General features: G+C 49.2%; 1 protein-coding gene across 2 annotated transcripts in view; it reads right to left on the reverse strand.

Moving 5' to 3' along the window:
* Positions 1 to 4,373: 4,373 nt before the first annotated feature.
* rgma (repulsive guidance molecule BMP co-receptor a) overlaps positions 4,374 to 23,761 on the reverse strand; it is a 40,886-nt gene continuing 21,498 nt past the window's right edge. For both annotated transcript variants that reach the window (XM_055661485.1, XM_055661484.1), the window contains 2 exons: positions 14,764 to 15,272; positions 4,374 to 5,395 (listed from right to left, as the gene is read on the reverse strand). In XM_055661485.1, the coding sequence (XP_055517460.1) occupies positions 4,739 to 5,395; positions 14,764 to 15,272 (1,166 nt within the window). In that variant the 3' untranslated portion in view covers positions 4,374 to 4,738. The remainder of the gene's footprint in view (positions 5,396 to 14,763; positions 15,273 to 23,761) is intronic.

A 23,761-nucleotide genomic window follows, 5' to 3' on the forward strand; every position in this document is an offset into this window, starting at 1 on the left:
GTTTCTTCCCAGAGGCAATTCGGACTGTAAACGCCTTTCTCACCAGGGACTAACTCCACAGAACGTTTTTTTCCTTCTATTATTTATTATGTAAAATAATATGTGTGTTATGATTGTGTTTATAATTTGTTTGGTTGTTTTGTTGTTCCGCGAGCATTGCCACTTTCATTTCACTGCACATCTCGTATGTGTATGTGACAAATAAACTTGACTTGACTTGACTTGACTTGGTGAAACAGCATTTAGAGTATTGTGTTCATGTCTGGGCACCATGTTATAGGAAAGATGTTAAGCTGGAAAGGGCACAGAGAAGATTTACGAGGATGTTGCCAGGACGAGACGGTCTGAGCTATAGGCAGAGGTTGAGTAGGCTGTGACTCTATTCCTTGGAGCGTAGGAGGATTAGGGGTGATTGGTTCTACACCTCTCCAAAGTTGTGTCAAGGGGCATGTTTCTGCACTGTGTGACTGTGCTGGAGCAACTCAGCGAGCCAGGCAGCACCTGCGGTAGGAATGGACAGACGTTTTCCCATTCAGAATCCTTTTTTGAAGAAAATCCCAACCTCTGTCCATTCCCTCGAGAAATGCTGCCTGTCCCGTCAAGTTCCTCCAGCACTTTTTTTTTTTGCACAGGATTCCAGCACCTGCAGTTTCTTGCACCTCCATGCTGCATCAAAACAGTGATTAGTCGACACCGGCCTCGTGCGAGTGGCAGCGTATTCGACCGCTTGGCGCCAAGATTCACCGCCGTAAAAGGCACGACAACAACAACAAAAAAGCAAGCAACAAATGAAATTGTTGAAATTCTTAGTCAAAAAAAAAAACTTTACTCATAGTTTTCTCAATAATAAATAATTTACAGTATGTACAAGCAGGGAACTCCCACTGAATTTATACATAGAAAAATTGAGCTGTTCCTTATCCCCCTCCCCAGACCTTCCCTCCCCCCCCCCCATGTATTTTGACCATGGAAAACATCAAGTACCATGCCACGCCATCCTTGGGCACTAACGTGCCCGCCTACTCATCGTAACAATTCTAACAAAGCAGAACTACAGTCACTGTTAAAATCATCACATCACCATTGAAATAAAGTGCCATTCCTCTAAAAAAAAAACCCCAACTCTCTTAAAGGGGTGCTGTGGGCGCAGGGATAATAAGGGCAAAGGGGCAGCGGGCACAAGCGAGCTTGCCCGAGCTTGGCACAGTGATGTGCTTTGCTGTGGACATATTCTGCACGATCGGATGGAGACCTTCACGGCACCGTTTGTACACAACGACCACAACACACAGCGATGCCGACAAATCCCCTTTAAATCTCAAATGAAATCTTTTTTTTTTTTTTAAAAAGGCCCGCGTTTTTGCCAACCCTTTTCCTCTTAGACGTCAAAAAGTAATGCAAGTAAAGCACATCAACAGGTTTTGCTAGAGTTAGAAGTCCAGACGTTAATATTTAAAGAAATATTACATTACTCCATATGTACAGTCACAAATGTTCACCAAAAGTCTCCATATATTATATTAACAAATATAAATCACACCCAACCATATAAAACGCTGCATTTACAGTGGTTCTGACACCATAGCATGCAGTGATCTGCACACAGAGAGCCCCGATTCACACCAGTACACACTGCTGGCCACATAAAGTGCCTCTGGGCCTCGGGAGAGTGGGATAAGGGGAAGCAGAAGAGAAGGGGCAGAGGGAACGAGGGAATCTTACAGGCCCTTGCGTTGTTGTCACCGAGACACCAGAGACATTTCACATTTCCGCACTCTTATTTTTTTTTGCTGCTACCATCGGGCAGGATGAGCAGAAGCCAGTGGTGGGGGAGTCGAGGATGTACCATTCGAATGGAGATGAGGGATTTCTTTAGCCAGAGGGTGGTGAATCTGTGGAATTCACTGCCACAGATGGTTGCGGTGTATGTTTAAAGATGGAGTTTGATAGGTTCTTAAACAGTACGGGCGTCCGAGGTGATAAGAAGGCAGGAAAATGCGGTTGAGAGGGAGAAATGGATCAGCCATGATCAATTGGCAGAGGAGGCTCGTTAGGCCGAATGGCCTAATTCTGCTTCTGTGTCTAATGATCTAAGCCTGCAGTCAGTCACACACCACCAGGGTCAGAAACAGCTACTTTCATGTTGCTCGTGTGATTATGCCCATTTTGAGACCATTAGTTTGAAACGAAGGTGAAAGGCGTAGCCTCATGGTATTGCCCCTAACCCTGTCAACTTTAGTTTAGTTTAGAGATACAGCACAGGAACAGGCCCTTCGGCCCACCGAGTCCGTGCTGACCAGCGATCCCCACACAATAACGCCATCCTGCACACATTAGGGACAATTTACAATTATACCAAGTCAATTAACCTACAAACCTGTACGTCTTTGGAGAGTGGGAGGGAAACCGAATATCTCGGAAATAATCCACGCAAGTCACGGGAAGAACGTACAAACTCCGTACACACAGCACCCGTAGTCAGGATCTAAGCCGGGTCTCTGGCGCCGTGAAGCAGCAACTCTACTGCTGCAACCCAACCAACCTGTTCCTGAACCCACACAAACCTAAACCTATTTCAGCAATGTCTTGCACCACCACATTTCCAACTGCGTTCTTGCATGAGCATTGTGTCTGGAAATCTTTTTCTTTTCACCGAGTCTGTTACTGTGATACTGCTGCACGCAAGGTTTAAATTGTCCCTGTACCTCCCGTACTAATGCCCATGACAGTGCACCCCGACTCCAGTGGCATCAATCTCCCCCACCTGGGAATGAGCGGGGTTCACATTGAGGTCCAGGGAACTCATGGCCATTGGCTGCTTCTCGCTGAAGAAGGGTCTTGACCCAAGATGTCAACTATTCCCATTTCTCCAGAGATACTGCCTGACCCCGCTGAGTTACTCTGGCATTTTGTGTCTATCTTCGGTGTAAAGCAGCATCTACAGTTTCTTCGTATGCATTTTGATGGCTTGTTAATCTTGGCCCAGCTCAGTCTACCCTCCGGTAGCGAGGAGGTGGGAGGGGGGGAGATATCTGACACGCCAAGTCCAGCTGCAATACCATGGGTCTGTCACCTTCACCTTCATTTCAAACCGCTGCTCTCAAGATGGGGGTCTCCCCAACACCAACATGAAAGTTCACGCAGTAAGTGGATCGCACACACCGTGTCAACGCACTCCATGGGGCCAGTAACCTGCAACCTTCACCTGGGCCATTTAAACATATTTGTGGAATACCCTGCCACAGAGGGCAGTGGAGGCCAAACCACTGGATGGATTTAAGAGAGAGTTAGATCGAGCTCTAGGGATATGGGGAGAAGGCAGGCACGGGTTATTGATTGGGGACGATCAGCCATGATCACAATGAATGGCGGTGCTGGCTCGAAGGGCCGAATGGCCTCCTGCACCTATTTTCTATGTTTCTATGACATTTGCTTAATAAATAGTTTATATCGCAGTTACAGAGTTTGTAACTCTTTAAAGTCATCTCCATTCTTCCCATGAAGGGTTTCGACCCGAAACATCACCTATTCCTCTTGTGCAGAGATTCTGCCTGACACGCTGAGTTACTCCGGCATTTTGTGTCTATCTTCAGTGTAATCCTGGTTTAGTTTAGGTTAGTTAGTTTAGTTTGGAGATATTATCTACTATCTACCTCATCGATGACCCTCGGGCCATCTTTGACCAGACTTTACTGGCTTTACCTTGCACTAAACGTTATTCCCATATCATGTGCCTGGGCACAGTGAATGGTGGATTGTAATCATGTATTGCCTTTCCGCTGGCTGGTTAGCACGGAACAAAGCTTTGCACTGGACCTCGGTACACGTGACAATAAACCAGACGCACGCACGCACACGTACCGATCCAGTCAGAATATGATCGCGGCCACTGACTCTGGAAGATTCTGCAAGACCCTCGCCCTTCTGCAGGGGCCGGACGGTGGCTGAGGGGGGGGGGGTGCAGTAAAGTGCAACAAGACAAATCTGCAACCTCACACTGACTACCTCTTCTGTTCCACAGAGTGAGAGAAGGGAGAGGGATGGGCAGAGGGAGGGGTGGACACAGTGGGTTGTGGGTGAGTGGAGGGGGGAGTTGGGGGTGGGTGGGGGGAGGGAGGGTTGGAGTTTGGACAGGGGGGGGGGGTCGGTTGGGACTGAATGGGGGTTGGGGAGGGGTGGATGGAAGGGAGGGTGGTGTATTGATGGAAGGGTTGGGGGGAGGTTGGATTTGGGCAGAGGAGGTGGTGGGACTGAATTGGGGAGGGGGGGGGGGGGGGGACTGAGTGGAGGGGTGGAGGGGGGGGGGGGAGGCAGGACCTGGAATCCCAGTGGGAAGTCGGGGCTGAGATTGGGATGGGAGGGGATGGGGGGGGGTGATCAGTGACGCCTGGTCCTGGCCTCGGTTTACCCCCAACGTAACGTCCTGGTGCAAATCCCGCGCCCCGCGCCCAATGCCCCACGGATCATCACAAACACGTAACCACAAAACCAACGGGAAGCCCACCGTGAACGGGCAGCGACGCCGACAGCACGAACGGAGATGGCGAGGGAGGGAGGGAGATGCGCACAGTCGTGTGTGTGCGTGCGCACGCGGGCATCTTTAATAAGATACGAGCCTGCGGCGGGGAGGGGGGGTAAAGGGTGGGGGGCAGGAGGAGGGGAAGGAGCGGGGGTACAAAGTGAGGAGGGGAGGAGGGTGCGGGGGATGGGGGTGAGTGTGAGCGGTGATGGTGGCCGGCTATAGGTGCGGCAGGGAGCAGCAGATCCAGCAGAGCAGCAGCAGGAGTGCGAAGGGGACAGTGGCCTCGGGGCACGAGTTCCCTGGCGGCAAGTCAGCTGTCCGGTGGTAAATGTGGAACTTGTCCTTGTTGGAGTGCAGGGTCTTGACGTCCTCCAGGGCGTAGTACGCGGCCAGCGTGAAGTTCATGTCGCCGGTGGTGAGGAGATCGAACACACATGACCAGAAGTACAGGTCCTCCACCGGCAGCTTGTCCTTGCACTTGGCGGCAGCGGCGGCAGACCGGTGCGCCGGCACGTCCTGGTGGCCGCGGCCCTGCAACAGCGCCCAGTCCATGCGCTCGTTGGTGGGGCAGCCGCGCAGGCACAGCTGCAGCCCCTGGTTCTCCTCGAAAGAGTTCATGATCTCCTCCGGCATGCGGATCGCAAAGGTGAGGTAGCGGCCCGCTTGTCTCACCACCACCGTGGTTCCGATGTACCGCGCCTGGATCTCGATGTGCTGCCCGCCCGACTTCTCCGCCACCCACAGGCTGTTGGCCCCGTGCTTGTCGCCGCCGTTACGCGAGCCGTCCACGAAGGCCGCGGGCAGGTCGTCCGTCTCTGCCTGGTAGACCTTCTGCTCGACGCACTCCTGGAAGCTCTTGAAGATGATCGTAATCTGGCGGGACATGGAAGGGGGGAGGGAGGGAGAGAGAGAAAGATGTTAGAGCTCCAGCCATTTCACCACAGCAGATCGCCAGACAGCTATAAGATCAAAACCACAAACCCAGAACCACTAACACAAAAGTAAGTCCGAAAACCCCTGGCTGACTTAAAGCAAGAAGGAATCGAGGAGATGCAGACAAAATGCTGGAGTGACTCAGCGGGACAAGCAGCATCTCTGGAGAGAAGGAATGGGTGACCCTTCTTCAGACCGACCCGAAACGTCACCCATTCCTTCTCTATAGAGATGCTGCCTGACCTGCTGCGTTACTCCAGCATTTTGTGTCCACTTTCCATTTAAACCAGCATCTGCTGTTCTTTCCTACACAAAACCGTGTGCTTATTTTACGTTCCCCCTCATCACCAGCATTTCCGCTCCCCAAATATTCCACCACTCAACGATATAGAAGGAGCAATTTATAGCGCACAATTTACCCAAGTCATGAAAAACTTGCGAGAGAACTCGAGGTCAGGATAAACCTGGGTCGCTGGAGCCGAGAGGCAGCAACGCCACAGATGCATCACTGTACAGGGCGACACTGTGGTAGAGTTGCTGCCGCGCAGCGCCGGAGACCTGGGTTCGATCCAGACTTTGGGTGCTGTCTGTACGGAGTTTGTACGTTCTCCCCGTGAACTGCGTGGCTTTTCTAAAAGATCTTCGGTTTCCTCCCATGCTGCAAAGACGTACAGGTTGTGGGTTAATTGGTTTGGTGTAAGTGTAATTTGTCCCTAGTGCGTGTTAAGGGGCTGTCCCACTGCGACGACCTAATTCGCGAGTTGAGAAGAGTTTGCCCTCGGCTCATACTCGCAACATGGTCGACACGAGGTCCTAGGAGGTCTTTGTAACTCTCCTTCATGCTCGAGAGTGGTCCCCACGTACTCGAGGCCTCAGCTCGGGCGCGGCGTATTTTCCAACATGCTTGTGAGTAAATAAAGGTCGCCATGGAAAAAAATCGATATTTTTTTACTCGTAGGTTTAGTCGAGGTAGGTCATAGTAGGTCGGCATGTTAGTCGTAGGTAATCGAGGGTAGTCGAAGGTAAAGCTCGTTGAGAAAAAAAAGGCAAGTAAACTGGCCGGTAATGTTAAATGCCCGCTAAACTTTATTAAAAGCATCTCCAAAAGTGTCTCCACTCCGTCTTCCCTCCCTCCCCCACTCCACCCTCTCCACGCTCCCTACCGTAACTGTGCCAGCCATTTTTTACCTTCATCGCGGGTGTGAATTTCAGACAGCGCTCCCCCGCTTTCCCTGGCCCCCACCTTTGCAATGTGTTTGTGTGTGCGCAGACGGTCGCGGTTTCATCGCAGACGATCGATCCGGCTCGCGGTTTATCCAGCGAGTGCCCTCGAGCTTGAAGGTCGAAGACAGTCGCTGAAAAGTCGCGTTAGTGGGACAGGCCCTTTAGATAGCGTTAATGTGCGGGGATCGCTGGTCGGTGCGGACTCAGTGGGCCGAAGGGCCTGTTTCCACACTGTATCGCTAAAAACAAAAACCGTCACTTAGATGAGGGAAGATGGCGGAGGTTGAGGAGGCTGGAACAAGCAGCCTATTCCTTGGAGCGCAGGGGATGAGGGGCGATCTTATAGAGATGTACAAAATCATGAGAGGAATAGACTGGGTAAACGCAATAGAGACGAGTCTCTTGCCTAGGGAATGGGAATCGAGGACCAGAGGACATAGGTTTATGCTGAAAGGGGAAAGATTTTATATGAATCTGAGGGGTAACGTTTTCACACAAAAAGAGTGGCAGATGTATGGGACAAGCTGACAAAGGAGGTAGTTGAGTCAGGGACTATTGCGATGTTTAAAAAGCAATTAGACAGGTACATGGATAGAACAGGGTTGGAGGGATATGGGCATGGGCAGGTGGGACTAGTGTAGCTGGGCATGTTGGTTGGTGTGGGCGAGTTGGGCCGAAGGGCCTGTTTCCACGCTGCATCACGCTGTGGCTATGAGATCAGACTGATGCAGGAATGCACGGATGGGTGAGGCCAAGTGACTCATGTCAGTACTTGTATTCCATTTGAAATCCCACATGATTCACCATGCTGCGAGGAAGCTTCTCCTTCCTGTGTTACCTCCCCTGGTTGTAACACACAGGGGGAAGGAAGTTGTCTTTTCACCACTCCCAAGCTGTCCGAGATTGTGGACATAGGTTCCACTCACCCTCAGCCAACTGATGTAGAACATAGAACATAGAACAGTACGTTCCCCATGTGTGGGAGATGAGTGCATCCATTTTATCTTTGCACAGAGATATTCAGTGTTACCAGCTAAGAGCGAATGCCCTTCCCCTTTGTGGCCTGATGTTCAAAGACAACCCTGGGACCATGTGGCCTTCCTTCAGGTGACCTGGTTTCCTCCCACATCCCAAAGACGTGTGGGTTTGTAGTTTATTTGGCCTCTGTACATTGCCCTTAAGGCCCTGTCCCACCATGCGAGTTTACCCAAGAGCTCTCTCGAGTTAAAAAAAAAAAATCAAACTCGTGGTAAGTACGTAGAATGTGCGTAGCGGGTACGTCGGAGCTCGTGGACGGCTCGTAACGCTAACGGCAGGTACTCGGGAAACGCGGTAACTCGTGAAGTTTTTTTCAACAGTGTTAAAAATTTCCAAGAGTAAAAAAATACTCGTGTAAAAATACTCTTATATTGAAAAATACGCGATGAAGTACCACGAGTTTGATTTTTTTTTAAACTCGGGAGAGCTCTTGGGTAAACTCGCATCGTGGGACAGGCCCTTACGTGTGTAAGGAGTGGGGATAAGCGGGATAACATAGAACTAGTGTGAATGGGTGATGGATGGTCGGCCTGGCATTGGTGGCCCAAGGGCCTGACTACAGGTGTCTGTAGGGAGTTTGTACCTTCTCCCCGAGACCCACGTGGGTTTTCGCCAGAATCCTATCACATGACAAAGCCGTACGGGTTTGTAGGTAAATTGGCTTCAGTAAAATTGTGCATGGTTCCTAGTGTTAGTGTACGGGGTGATCGCTGGTCAGCGCGGACTCGGTGGGCCAAAGGGACGGTTTCCGCGTTGTATCTCTAAACTAAACTAAAAGCTTTTCACTGTACCTCGGTACACGTGACAATAAACTAAACTCAAACAATGCCTGTGCTAAACTTGGTGCCAAGTTAAACTAATCTGCACTGACTCAAGATTTAAACTACGTCTAAAGTTTCCAGGGTTCAGGGAGCATGTAAGGACTAGAATAGAATCAAAGGGTCTTCCGAACCTTTTGATCATTTCCAAAGATATTTACTCCACTACAGGCAGCCACGCTCTGAAATCCACTGACTGAATGAAGGTTGCAGGGCAAACGGAAAATATGTTGGAAGGGTCTTGGTGAGGAACACATTCAGTTAAAGGCTAATCGTTCATGGACCAAGAGTAAGGAGGTTCACACCAACATACACAAACCAACACTCAGCTGGAGTCCCGTGTACAAGGAAGTAATGGAAGGTGCAGAGGATGTTACCAGGGCTGGAGAGTTGTGGTAGTGAAGAGGTAGGAAGGAACCGCAGATGCTGGTTTACACCGAAGATAAGACACAAAGTGCTGGAGTAATTCAGCGGGACAGGCAGCATCTCTGGACAAAAGGAATAGGTGACGTTTTGGGTCGAGACTCTTCTTCAGACTCTGATTCACATTCAGGGTATTCGATACTCACAGAGGCACAAACCTATGGAATTTTCCACTCCAGAGACTATGGAGACTTATTGGCTGAGCATGTTCTTGGATCTTGAGAAATTCTTGGCTACAGAGGGAATCAGAAGGTTCTAATTGGGGCAAAGTTTACAGAAGTGCAGAGCAAGATTTTCTTTATATCATTATGTGGAGAGGATGTTTCCACCAGTGGGAGAGTCTAGGACTAGAGGTCACAGCCTCAGGATTAAAGGAAGTTTATTTAGGAAGGAGATGAAGAGGAACTGCTTTAGTCAGAGGGTGGTGAATCTGTGGAATTATTTGCCACTGATATTTTTAAGGCAGAGATATATAGATTGTTGATTAGTACGGGTGTCAAAGTTTATTAAAATAAGGCAGGAGAATGTGGTTAGGAGGGAGAGATAGATCAGCCATGATTGAATGGCGGAGTAGATACAACAGGAGGTGCAACTCCAGAGCAAATAAAATCATGGGAGACCCCTTCCACCCCTGCAACGGACTGTTCCAGCTGCTACGGTCAGGCAAACGCCTCCGTTGCCATGCGGTGAGAACGGAGAGGTTGAGAAGGAGTTTCTTCCCAGAGGCAATTCGGACTGTAAACGCCTATCTCACCAGGGACTAACTCTACTGAACGTTTTTCCTTCCATTATTTATTATGCAAAAGAATATGTGTGTTATGATTGTGTTTATAATTTGTTTGGTTGTTTTGTTGTTTGTCTTTTGCACAAAAGTCCGCAAGCATTGCCACTTTAATTTCACTGCACATCTCGTATGTGTATGTGACAAATAAACTTGACTTGACTTGACTTGATTTGATGGGCCAAATGGGCTAATTCTATTCCTATCACATGATCTTATACAGAGGGTGGTGTGTGTCTGGGACGTGTTGCGATGGGTGGTGGTGGAGATGGATACGCATTTAGGGGCTTTTAGATGAGCTTAATGGGAGTGCAGAGAATGGCAGGATATGGAGCATGGTCAGGCAGATGAGGCTAGTTGGGCTTGGCATCATGTTTGGCACAGGCATTGTGGGCTTTACCGATGCTGCAATATGTTCTATAACTTGGGATCGAGCAATTGGACATGAAAATGAATGAAAGGAGGGATCAGGCGCGATCTCAGATAATCAGAGGCAATTTGAGGGATTTGAATTCTCTTTGAACAAGCACAGTTTTGTGGTGGTGAAGAGTTGGGCCAGAAATAGGTTGTTTCCTTTGTAACGGAGGAGCTGCAGGAAGATTAATTTGAGATGTGCAGAACTGTAGCACACAGCATAAGTCGACAACGAGAAGATATTGATTTGACCCAAGTGTTGACAGATTAAAGGGTCATCGAGAATATACTTTAGAGGGTTCAGCAACTGCAACCTATTGTAGGGACATCCCTATACGCAAGGGACATGGGAACTGCCAATTTAAGAATAAGGAGATTGATTAGTTGAACGGAAGATGCAACTTTGGAACACAGAGAGTTGTGAGTCTGTGGAATTCTCTGCCCAAGGGCGGTGGAGGCAGGTTCTCTGGATGCACCCATCGATGGATAGGGCTCATGTAGCAGAGTTCTGGGGTTAGGGCAGGAACGAGGTCTGATCCATAATCAGCCATGAGCACATATGGGGTTCAGGCTCGAAGGCTGAATGGCCTACCCCAAACCTATTGCTATTGTCTCTTGGGAACTGCCAATTGGGTGCGGATTAGTTGAAAGATGAAACTGGAAACAGCAATCCACACCAGCCGCTCATGTACACCAGTTCTGTGTTTATATCCCACTTTCTCATCCACTCCCTGCACGTCTTTGGGAGGTGGGAAGGAAACTGGAGCTTCCGGAGGAAACCCACGCAGTCACTAGGAGAACGTGCAAACTCCACAGAGTCAACACCCGAGGTCAGGATTGAACCTGGGTCTCTGACGCTGTGAGGCAGCAGCTCTACCCGCTGCCACTGTGGGACAAGATGCAAAGGTCCGTCCACAGTTCATGCTCAGATCAAGTGCGCTAGATAGACAAGACTGTACATTTAAAAAAAATACTGATCAATCTTAATTCTTATGACTTTTTTTTTTTCTTTTAATATTATCACAGCCAGGATCGGGTTATAGTGGTAAAATACTGGCTAATCAACTGGCAAAGAGTACACCATGGCAGTCTTTGGACTTTAGAGATACAACATGAAAAAAGGCCCTTCGGCCCACCGAGTCCGTGCCGATCAGCGACCCCCGTACACTAACACTATCCTACACACAGAATTGAGAATGGAGCGGCTGGGCTTGTACACTCTAGAGTTTAGAAGGATGAGAGGATATCTTATAGAAACATATATGATTATTAAGGGTTTGGACACGCTAGAGGCAGGAAACATGTTCCCGATGTTGGGAGTCCAGAACCAGGGGCCACAGTTTAAGAATGAGGGGTAAGCCATTTAGAATGGAGACGAGGAAACACTTTTTTACACAGAGTTACGAGTCAGTGGAATTCTCTCCCTCAGAGGGCGGTGGAGGCCGGTTCTCTGGCTACTTTCAAGAGAGAGCTAGATAGGTCTCTTAAAGATAGCGGAGTCAGGGGATATGGGGAGAAGGCAGGAACGGGGTACTGATTGGGGATGATCAGCCATGATCACATTGAATGGCGGTGCTGGCTGGAAGGGCCGAATGGCCTACTCCTGCACCTGTTGTCTATTGTCTATCAGGAACAATTTACAATTGTTTGACCGAAGCCAATTAACCTACAAACCTGCATGTCTTTGGAGCGTGGGAAGAATCCGGAGTACCCAGAGAAATCCCACGTGGTCACAGGGAGAACGTACAAACTCCGTACAGACAGCACCCGTAGTCAGGATCGAACCCCGGTCTCTGGCGCTGTAAGGCGGCGACTCTACCGCTGCGCCACTGGGCAGTCCCTGGACGGACAGCTAGGTGGCAGCATTGTCCAATTGTTGGCACCTCTGCACTGTGCTCTGGAGAGGACGGGTCAGTGTGGAGTGAGTGGGCAGTGTGGGTCAAGGTGAACAAAGCAACAATGACTGACCGCTCAATAACGTGGGCTCCAGGTCTGTCAGTGGGGGAGCCCAATACAGCACTGGAGCCCAATACAGCTCACGGGCTTAAGGCGAGAGGAGAGAGATCCAACACATACTCAGGAAGGAACTGCTGATGCTGCATTAAACCGTAGACACAGAATGCTGGAGTAACTCAACGGGTCAGACAACATCTCTGGAGAAAAGGAATAGGTGACATTTCGGGTCGAGACCCTTCTTCAAGACATGCAAGTTTGTAAGTTAATTGGCCTCTGTAAAGTGTCCCTAGTGTGTAGGATAGTGTTTGTGTATGGGGTGATCGCTGATGTGTCAATGATGTGAACATATATATAGATGGGGAAGTGTTTCGGGACAATCTACTCACCAACCCAACCTAAACCCTGCTGTATCCAAGTTGATGACCTATGTGGAGGAAACTTTATATCTAAGCCATGTGGTATGTACAGAGGGGTGGGGGGGGGGGGAGAGAAGAGGTGGGGGAGAGAGAGAGGTGGGGGGGAGAGAGAGGTGGGGGGGAGGGAGAGGTGGGGGAGAGAGAGAGTGGGGGGGGAGGGGGAGAGAGAGAGTGTGGGGCGGGGGGGAGAGAGAGAGAGTGGGGGGGGAGAGAGAGGTGGGGGAGAGAGAGGTGGGGGGGAGAGAGAGAGAGAGAGAGGTGGGGGAGAGAGAGGTGGGGGAGAGAGAGGTGGGGGAGAGAGAGTGGGGGAGAGAGGAGGGGGAGGGGAGGGGAGGAGAGAGAGAGGTGGGGGAGAGAGAGAGGTGGGGGAGAGAGAGAAGTGGGGGAGAGAGAGGTGGGGGAGAGAGAGAGGTAGGGGGAGAGAGAGAGAGGGGGCGAGAGAGGTGGGGAGAGAGAGAGGTGGGGGAGAGAGAGAGTGGGAGAGAGAGAGAGAGTGGGGAGAGAGAGAGGGAGAGAGAGAGAGAGAGAGAGAGAAAGGAACCCTTATCTGCTAAAATACATTAACAGGTTGTCTACGTTTGGTTGAGTTGGGGCCTTTCAACAACAAGAATGCAACATGGAACATTCTCGCGACTGTCAGCTCGTGAACGGATCCCATCCTTCATCGGACGTGAAAGCACAGGCAGGTTCAGTCACCGTGTCCCCTGTCTAATCACTTCTGGCAGCGGCTCAAAAATCTCGTCTTTAGGGTGCAGCACTGACTAAACGTGGCACAGTGCTGGAAGCAAACCGGCCTGGGTCTGTGGCAGGAATCGCTGGGGACGCGGAGGATGCAAGAGTGGACGAGGGTGGCGTGTGGTGGAGGCAGGCAGGGCATGGCAATGTATGGAAGAACGTTGATCATCATCCGGCTAATTCATCTCTGTCTGTGTGCTTCACAATCAATGAAGATTTATTCATTGACTGATTGAAAGTTACAGCATAGAAATAGGCCCTTCAGCCCACGATGACCATCGACCGCCCGTCCACACTAGTTCCATGTTCTCCCACTCTCTCATTCACTCCGTACACACTAGGGGCAATTCACAGAGGGCCAATTAACCTACAAACCCAAGATAGACTCAAAATGCCGGAGTAACTCAGCGGGACAGGCAGCATCTCTGGGGAGAAGGAATGGGCGACGTTTCGGGTCGAGGTTCGAGACCCAGTCTGAAGAAGGGTCTCGACCCGAAATGTCACCCATTGCTTCTCTCCAGAGATGCTGCCTGTCCCGCTGAGTTACTCCAGCATCTTGTGCTTATTCCACTTTGCTGCAAACTCACGGACTCTGTGCGTCACTTCAGTTCAGTTTAGAGATACAGCACGAAAACAGGGCCTTTGGCCACCGGGTCCGTGCCGACTGGCGATCCCGGCACACTCACACTATCCTGCACAGTAGGGACAATATACAATTTTACCAAGCTAATTAGCCTGAAAACCTGCTGGTCTTTGGCGTGTGGGAGGTAACCGGAGCACCCGGAGAAAACCAACGCAGGTCACGAGGAGAACGTAAATCTCCGTATGGACAGCGCCCGTAGTCAGGGTTGAACCCGGGTTTCTGGCGCTGTAAGGCAGCAACTCTACCGCTGCGTCACCGTGCCGCCCCTGTTTTGCAAAACAGCTTTGTCCAGCTCAGACATCTACACGAAGCCATTCAGTGTTGGCCTCCGTCAATTGGCCCTTCTGTGTAGGTGAGTTGTAGGATGTGGGGAAGTCCATGGGAATTTGAGGGGAATAAAATGGGGCAAGTGTGGGATCAGTTGACGGACAGTGTGAACATGATGGGCCAAAGGGCCTTCTTGCATGCCCTCTGCCTCCATGAGCACCAAACTACAAGCCTGCATGGCTTTGGCATGTAGCAGGAAGTCACACGCAGGAGGTCAGGATCGAACTGGCGTCCTAATACCCCTGTCCCACTTAGGAAACCTGAACAGAAATCTCTGGAGACTTTGCGCCCCGCCCAAGGTTTCCGTGCGGTTCCCGGAGGTTTTTGTCAGTCTCCCTACCTGCTTCCACTACCTGCAACCTTAGGTGGGGGCGCAAAGTCTCCAGAGGTTTCCGTTCAGGTTTCCTAAGTGGGACAGGGGCATTACAGGCAGCGGCTCAACCAGTTGACCGCTGGTTGAACAGTGGAGAGCGGGGTGGCCGCTCGGCCCTCTCCTGCTAGCCCCAGGCGGAGTGGTCGAGGCTCGGACCTACCTTGCTGGCTGCAGTGGCGCTGGAGGAGTGGACCACGGCCACGTTGGTGACCTGAACGAACAGGTAGCTGTTGTCGATGAGGGGCCACGCCCCGCGCACCTTGCAGGTCTGGAAGTCGTCGGAGAAGGTGCGCAGGTGAGGGTCCCCGAAGAGCCCGCAGTGCGTGTAGTTGGCCTGCCTCCCCTGCTGCGCCAGGCTCTTCTCGTAGTTGCAGGTCTCGGGCGCGTCGGAGTGCACCATGCAGTCCGGCGAGGTGGGCTGCGCCGGCGCGGGCCCGTGGGTGGGGCCCACCTTGGAGCAGTTGTGCTGGCTCATCAGGTCCTCGATGCCGTGCACGGCCGAGTGGTAGGCCAGGTCCCCGCGGCACGCCCGCGCTGTCCGCCGCGTGCACTGCGAGTAGGCGCGCAGCGCCACACAGAACTCCACCGACTCCTCACCGCCCTGGTGAAGCCCAGACGTGGCCGACAGGTACTCAGAGTTGCACTTCAGTATCCGGCACTGGCAGCTAACTGTGGAGACAAGCAGAGTGTGGTCAAATCACCCTCCATACAAACTCTCAACTGCATAGTCGGTAGACAAAAGTGCTGGAGAAACTCAGCAGGCACAGCAGCATCTATGGAGCGAAGGAAATAGGCAACGTTTCGGGCCGAAACCCCTCGGGGTTGCCTATTTCCTTCGCTCCATAGATAGGAGCCCTCGGGTTTCGGCCCGAAACGTTGCCTATTTCCTTCGCTCCATAGATGCTGCTGCACCCGCTGAGTTTCTCCAGCACTCCTGTCCACCGTAGATTTTCCAGCATCTGCAGTTCCTTCTTAAACACTCAACTACATAGAATTGGCAGCCGGTTTAATGGTTTAAATATGGCAATTTAAACTGCACTGTGTGTGTCGAATTATTTATGTAGAATTCAGAATTATATTAGATATCATTATATTATACGGGTTTATAAATATATAGGTTTATATTATACTAGACTCCCCCAGCGCAATATTCCACCACTCACCCGCTCCCCCAACGCCAGCCGTTCCCCAACGCAATGTTGCACCACTAACCCGTAGCCCCCATGGTAGGCGTGGTCCCCAACTTAACCTGTTGCCGAGCGCAAGATTCCAGCACTCCCCTACCTCGGAATATGTAAAAATTTAAGCGCAAGTGCGTAGCGTTTTGAGGAAGATACAAAACACACGTGCATGCACACACAAGATAAGACTTTTACCTCCTACACTCCCCTACTAGAAAATGTGTAGGAAGGAACTGCAGGTAGACATAAAAAAAGCTGGATCAAGTCTACTCCGCCATTCAATTATGGCTGATCTATCTCTCCATCCTAACCCCATTCTCCTGTCTTCTCCCCACAATCTCTGACACCTGTAAAGAATTCCATAGATTCACCACCCTCTGACTAAAGAAATTCCTCCTCATCTCCTTCCAAAAACAACCTTTTATTCTGAGGCTATGAACTCTGGTCCTAGACTCTCCCACCAGTGGAAACATCCTCTGCGTGACGTAACTCAGCGGGTCAGACAGCATCTCTGGAGAAAAGGAATAGGTGACATTTCGGGTGGAGACCCTTGGTCTGACCCGCTGAGCTACCCCAGCTTTTTGTGTCTATCTGCTCTTTAAGAAAAAGAAAATGTCGACCTATGGATTTGGAGATCACGTTCAAAGAGCTAGCACTAGTAGGAAGGGCCAAATGGCCTCCTCTTATGCTGCGATGTTGTTGTAATCCTCGCGTGTACTCTTTCCAAGCCTCACGGGCACTTTGAACCAATTCCTCAATCAGTGAGCTATATCTCGATGGAAGTGGATACCAGGCAGTGATTCAGAGTCAACAATCTAATTAGCGGGATTCGGACGACATTAGAAATGACAGCACAAAGCATCCCCATCGCGTAATTGTCATCCAAATCTGGCGATGGAGTTCTTTAGCTGCCGTACGTACAGCTGGATTAGCGGGTGAAGTGATTATGGAACGGTGTATCAAGGAATGATCAGGAGATGATAACTCTTATTACGGCACGTAATCGATTTAATGCCATCAGTCGGGGAACATCTACAAGGTTTGTACGATTACAAATTGTATTCCTTAGATGTAAAAGCCATTTTCTGCCCTTAGTAATTCTGCTATTAAGCCATTCACGTGGCGTTCCCTCGTCAGCACAGAATCAGACCAGTGATTGGGGCAGCACAGTGGCAGAGTGGCTACCTTACAGCGCCAGAGACCCCAGGTGAGATCAAGGTTCGATCCCGACCACGGGTGCCGTCTGTACGGGGTTTGTACGTTCTCCCCGTGACAGCCTGGGTTTTCTCCGAGATCTTTGATTTCCTCCCACACTCCAAAGCCATACAGGTTTGTAGGTTAATTGGCGAGGTACAAATATAAAAGTGTGTGGGATCATATTAGTGCGCCGGGATCGCTGGTCAGCGCGGACTCGATGGGCTGAACGGCCTGTTTCCTCACTGTATCGCTAAACTAGACTAAAAGCTCCCTAGGGAGGAGTTATGTCATTATCTCAGTGTTGTCCACAAAGTCAAAGTGAGCTTTATTGTCAATTCAAATAATGCAACAAGTAGTTACACAGAGGATTGAAATTGCGTTTCCCCATACTCCAAATGTGCAAGTAATATTTATAACACAGACAGACTATATACCAATAAAGATAGACAATGGACATATACATTATATAAAATATTCACAGTGTGCCAGAGTGTAGTAACATTTTGAGGTGTGTTATTAAGGTGCAATAATAAAAGGTGCAATATAGAAAAGTGCAAATAGCATACTGCAGACATTGAGTTAAAGTTATTTTGACAAACACCGGATAGAGAGAATGTGCAGAGGATGTTTCCACAAGTGGGAAAGTCTAGGACCAGAGGTCATAGCCTCAGAATTAAAGGACACTAGACCAAGTGCAGACCCGTTGGGTCTGTTCCCCCAACGTGCGGTTGGGGGCGACATGCGGCGTCACACACATTACCCCCCCCCCCCACACCCCCCTACCCCCCCCCCACCCACCCCCCCCCCCCCCCCCGCACACACGCTAACTATCCCCCTTCTTAATATATTAATATTATTAATTTGCTCCTTTTACCCCATAATTGCCCTATCCTTTGGGAAGGAGATGAGGAGGAATTTCTTTAGTCAGAGGGTGGTGAATCTGTGGAATTACTGCCACAGAAGGCTGTGGAGGCAAAGTCAGTGGATATTTTTAAGAGAGACAGATACATAGATTCTTGGTTGGAACGGGTGTCAGCAGTTATGGGGAGAAGACAGGATATCAAAGATAGATCAGCCATCAGGAGAATGGGGTTGAGAGGGAAAGACAATTCAGCCATGAATGCATGACGGAGTAGACTTGATGGGCTGAATGGCCTAATTCTGCTCCTATAAACTATGAACAGAGCCATGTAGAATGTTTATGTTTCCGTGTCCGTGTTCGGGCAGGAAGCCTTCTACACACATTGGGAGTTCCGTTCCCTGCAACATCCCTTCAGGCAGCATTGGAGTTACAGATCCAACGAGTTACAGACCCAAAACTCATGAGTGTTTTATTGTCGCATGTACCAAAACGGAACCATGACATTTTCACTTGCTGCAGCAGCCCATCATGTTTGCAAACACAGCACTCAACACACAGTCGAATAAATGTTCAATAAATAACAATGGCCCTTCGCCTCACCATGCCTGCACCGAACATGATGCAGAAAACGAAACAAATCCAACCAGATTCCTGACAATTAAAAAACATATTAAAATCCTCGTACCCAGTTGATTTAAATCTGCACTCCTTGGTATGAATTTCTTCTCTGAGGGAAGGCAACCCTTTCACGTCTCTCTGTCGAGGATTCTCTTCATTTTATAGTTTCCAACGGCGTGACCATTTACCTCCCGTATACACTAGGGGAAATTTACAGAGGCCAATTAACTTACAAACTTGCACGTCTTTGGGATGTGGGAGGAAACAAGAGCACACGGAGGCACCCGTGTGGGTCTCGGGGAGAACGTGCAAACTCAGCACAGGCATAATCCGAGGTCGGGATCGAACCGGGGTCTCCGGTGCTCTGAGGCAGCAGCACGACTACTGTGCCACCCTAGTGGTCCTCAATACCGTTCTATCGGCTCCATCTCCACTCCCAGTAGCTGTGGGCCAGAGACCCCCCGCAGTCAGTGGAGACATTGCATTTACACCTCCATCTACATACATACAGCCCAGTCCATCACACAAACCAACCTCCCTTCCACTGACTCCATCTACACCTCACACTGCCTCAGCAAGGACCCGAGTGCAATCAGGGATGAGTCACACCCCGGTCACTCCCTCTTCTCCCCTCTCCCCTCAGGCAAACGGTACAGAAATGTGAAAACGCACACCTTCAGATTCACAAACAGTTTCTTCCCACCCGTTATCGGGCAACTGAACCATCCTACCAACAACTAGAGAGCAATCCTGAGCTGCTAGCTACCTCTTTGGAGACCATCAAACTATTTTTGATCGGACGTGACTGGACTTTATCTTGTACTAAACTTCCTCCCTTTAGCATGTATCTGTACACTGTGGACAGCTCAAGTGTAATCATGTATAGTCTTTCCGCTGACAGGTTAGCGTGCAACAAGAGCTTTTCACTGTACCTCGGTACACGTGACAACAAACTAAGCTCACACTCAACTCTGCACACAATAATAACTCATAAATAATATTTCTAATTAATAATTTATTAGTAATGAAGAATAAAATAAAATAATACACAAAACTCTAATTTTCACCCACAGGGATGTGTCGAGCATATCCTCAAAGCTCTGCCTCTATCTGCCTGGTCATCTCGTCAAGGAACAGTGCTCAGAATGGAGTGTTTAGACGTCTGGTGTTGGGAATGTGAACAAGGTCCAACTGAGCTGAAGGTAGACACAAAAAGCTGGAGTAACTCAGCGGGTGAGGGAGCATCTCCGGAGAGAAGGAATAGGCGATGTTTCGGATCGAGAACCTTCTTTAGACTGAGTTGACTGGCTGGAAGAAAGACCTCACTGTCTGAAGAAGGGTCTCGACCCAGAAACGTCACCCATTCCTTCTCTCCAGAGATGCTGCCTGTCTCGCTGAGTTACTGCAGTGTTTCTGCGCCTCTTCTCCCTGGTCGGTCAAAGTCCGTGCTGGCGGGCGGGGAGTTCATGCAATGGCCAGTTTCATCATCAAGATGGGGGTCCGGCAACACAGAAGTGGTTCAGGGTCCCCCCGTGGATCTCAGTGTTAAATGATATGCCATGAGCATGGACAGTCTAAAGGACCAGCTTCTCGCCACGTTGTTACGGCAACCAACAAGGCACGCCAACGCCTCTACTCACTCAGGAGACTGAGAAACATGGGCACGTCTCCAATGACCCGTACAAACATTTACAGATTCACCATAGAAAGCACACTGTTGGGTTGCACCCCAGCCTGGTTTGAGAACAGCTCTGGCCAAAACCACCAGACATTGCAGAGTTGTAGATGTAGCCCAGTCCATCACCCAGACCAGACTCCCATCTACACTTCACGCTGTCTCGGAAAAGCAGCCAACATAGTCAAAACTTGTCCCACCCCGGCCATTCCTGCTCCTCCCTGCTGCCACCCGACAGAAGGTATATAAGCTTGATAGCCCACACCACCAGACTCAGGGACAGCTTCTTCCCTGCTATCATCAGCGTTCTGAACGGTCCTTGCATAAGCTGGGGGACTGTCCAACTCACCTCTGCCCCACTGCGGACATTGGACTTTGTCTGTGGAACGGATGCGTTACAATGCTGAGAACCATATTCTGCACTCTGCATTCTTGTCCTGAGTTTGATTTGATTGTATGAATGTAAAAGATTATCTGATCTGTGTGGATAGCATGCAACAAAGCTTTTCACTGTACCTCAGTACACATGACGATAACAAACCACATTGGACTGAAGGGCCTGTTTACACACTGCGTGACTCTATGAGAGATGAGAGAGGTTACCTTGTAAATTAACTTTTCCTGTCATTTCCAACGCTCTTGCATTGAATGCAATGCCTCTGTCCTTTGGGACCGGGATACTTCTCTACACCTCACCTAAAGAACTGCTGGCACTGCGAACGGTGATGGTATCTTTGACCCATGGAGGCCAACATAGCCAAGGGAAATCCCCTCTGTTTGTCGCCCGGTCATTCAATCACCTCCAGTGTGGGATGGGGCAGACAAAATGGGATTGGTAGCCCAGGCAGATGTACCCACCTCCTCCCCCTGCAGTTATAGTCCCACAGCCAGGCTTGGGGCCGTGCTGGCCTGTATTACACCTCACACCGCAGCTGTAACTCCACTCCAAAAAAGAAACGCACTGGGGGCAAACATGGCAACCAGCTGCTGAAACACTGACGTACTCTGTTGTTATTGGTTACAGGCACGAGCTATAAATCTCACCTATACAACCTAGCCGAAATCCTAGCGGATAGGCACAAAGTGCTGGAGTAACCCAGCAGGTCAGGCAGTGTCTGTGGAGAAAAAGGATGGGTGACTATTCGGGTCGGGACCCTTCAGTCTGAAGAAGAGCACCTTATCCATGTTCACCACGGAACCTGGATACAGCCGGACCTGCTGAGTTACTCCAGCACTCTGCTGCCTCATCTGCTGAGTTACTCCAGCACTTGTGTGTTTTTTTGCTCAATATTCCAGCCTCTGCAGTTCCTTGTGTCTGCTATAAATCTCTCAGTGCACGGGTTATCATTTCTTAATTTAATAATGATATACACTGAGACACAGTGTGTAGATAATTGCTTCATAATTAATTTCTTAAATTAGATCTGTTAGTCAGAATAATAAAACCAACTGATGCTTGTTTAATTGCAGTTATCTTTAATATGATACAAATCTTTGAGTAGATACGCTATTAAAAAAAGTAAATGATTAATTTAACTCACCAGTGAAGTGCACAATTTGGTGCGAATCACTTTGATCCCTGCCCAGTATCGTTACGATTAAGGCTTGACAGAGAGTCACGTTTCAGAAATTGAGGACTATCCTGAATTTACTTTGGCAGTTCTTTTCCCAATTATTGTCCCTTCCCCGAACCACTGCCTCTCACAGAGTCCTGTTCCTTGGAGAACAAGTGCATTCTTGCATCTTGTTCAAATGTAGAGCTTGGATGGTGAGTGTGGCTATTTGTCTGTAATGGCCATACAACCTAGCCTAAATCCTAGGGGATAGACACAAAGTGCTGGAGTAACTCAACGGGTCAGGCAACATCTCTGGAGACACACCGGATGGGTGGCATTTCGGGCTGGGGCCCTTCTTCAGACTGAAAGTACTTCTGAGGGGTCCCGACCTGAAACGTCACCCATCCTTATTCGCCAGAGATGCTGCCTGACCCGCTGAGTTACTCCAGCACTTTGTGTCTATCTTCGGTAGAAACTAGCATCTGCAGTTCCTTTCTCCACTAAATCCTACAAGAGCAGACTCGAATGGGCTGAATGGCCTAATTCTGCTTCGATGTGTTATGATCTTCTGGATACGTGGAACTGCAGTTGCTGGAATCACGAGCATCTTGAACTAAAACACAAAAATAACTCAGTGGGTCAGGCAGCATCTCTGGAGGACATGGACAATCGATGTTTCAGAATCTGAAGAAGGTCCCCAACCCGAAACATTGCCTATCCACGTCTTCCAGAGATGCTGCCTGATCCGCTGAGTTATTCCAGCATTTTTGTGTTTTAGTCTAAATCCTGTCAGTCTTAACACTGTGCGTAGAAAGGAACTGCAGATGCTGGTTTATGCCAAAGATAAACACAAAGTGCTGGAGTAATTCAGCGGGTCGGGCAGCATCTCTGCAATAAAAGAATGGGTGATGTTACAGGTTGGTAACCTCGATCATCAAACTAAAAGTGAGTCCAGGTAACGTCAGCCACCCTTTTTCTCCAGACCCACTGAGTTACTCCAACAATTTGAATCTATCTTGGAAAATACTACCCCGAGTAGATCGCCACTATGCTCACATGACCGTCCCAGAGGCACCAAGTGTGGAGTTTAGATCATCTCCTTGTATTGGCATGGATTAGGAGTAAAAGATGGGACACTGGTCTTTGTCCCACAGGAAGGGCAATAGAATGAAACAATTAAGGGCCTGTCCCACATACACAATTTTTTTGGCGACTGCAGCAGGTCTCCGAAAATTTAAAAAATGTTGAAAATCCAGCGGCGACCAGAAAAAGGTCCGACTCTTTGAGCGATTACTCACGACCATACAGGCGTCACCACGCGACATGTCCTGCGCCGCATCCCCTTTGATGTCTTGTTTTCACACCTTACACTTCCTTATCTCTGTGTCTCTCTCACCCTGACTCTCAGTCTGAACAAGGGTCTCAACCAGATACGTCACCCATTCCTTCTACCCAGAGATGCTGCCTGTCCCGCTGAGTTACTGCAGCATTTGGTGTCTATCTTCAGTGTAAACCAGCTTCTGCAGTCCCTTCATACACATTGTACGATTTCACTGCACATTTAAAAACAAAAGAATGGAAGTTGCTTTTGAAACAGCAAAAAATTCGATTCTAAAGCAGCTTTCACTGAATGAACAATTGCAATCTTGCTTCAATGAAAAGATGCACATTTAAAAAGGTATATATCACCACGGACTTTATATATACATAACATGTTTCAATCGGAGACTGGGGCTTGTGACTTTAAAATAGCTTGCTCTGTACACTGAGCACAGTATAAAACTAACTGTTGAAAATAAATATCTATAACAACATGCAAATTAGCCACTAACTTCCCTTTGACACAGAGAGAATAGGCAATTTGAACTGGGCTGATCATCTACAGTGCCCTCCATAATGTCTGGGACAAAGACCCATCATTTATTTATTTGCATCTGTTCTCCACAATTTGAGATTTGTAATAGAAAAAAAATCACATGTGGATAATGTGCACATTGTCAGTTTTTAATAAAGGCCATTTTTATACATTTTGGTTTCACCATGTCGAAATTACAGCAGTGTTTATACAT

The sequence above is a fragment of the Leucoraja erinacea genome, chromosome 33 (assembly GCF_028641065.1).
Source record: "Leucoraja erinacea ecotype New England chromosome 33, Leri_hhj_1, whole genome shotgun sequence".
Classification (NCBI taxonomy): Eukaryota; Metazoa; Chordata; class Chondrichthyes; order Rajiformes; family Rajidae; genus Leucoraja; species Leucoraja erinaceus.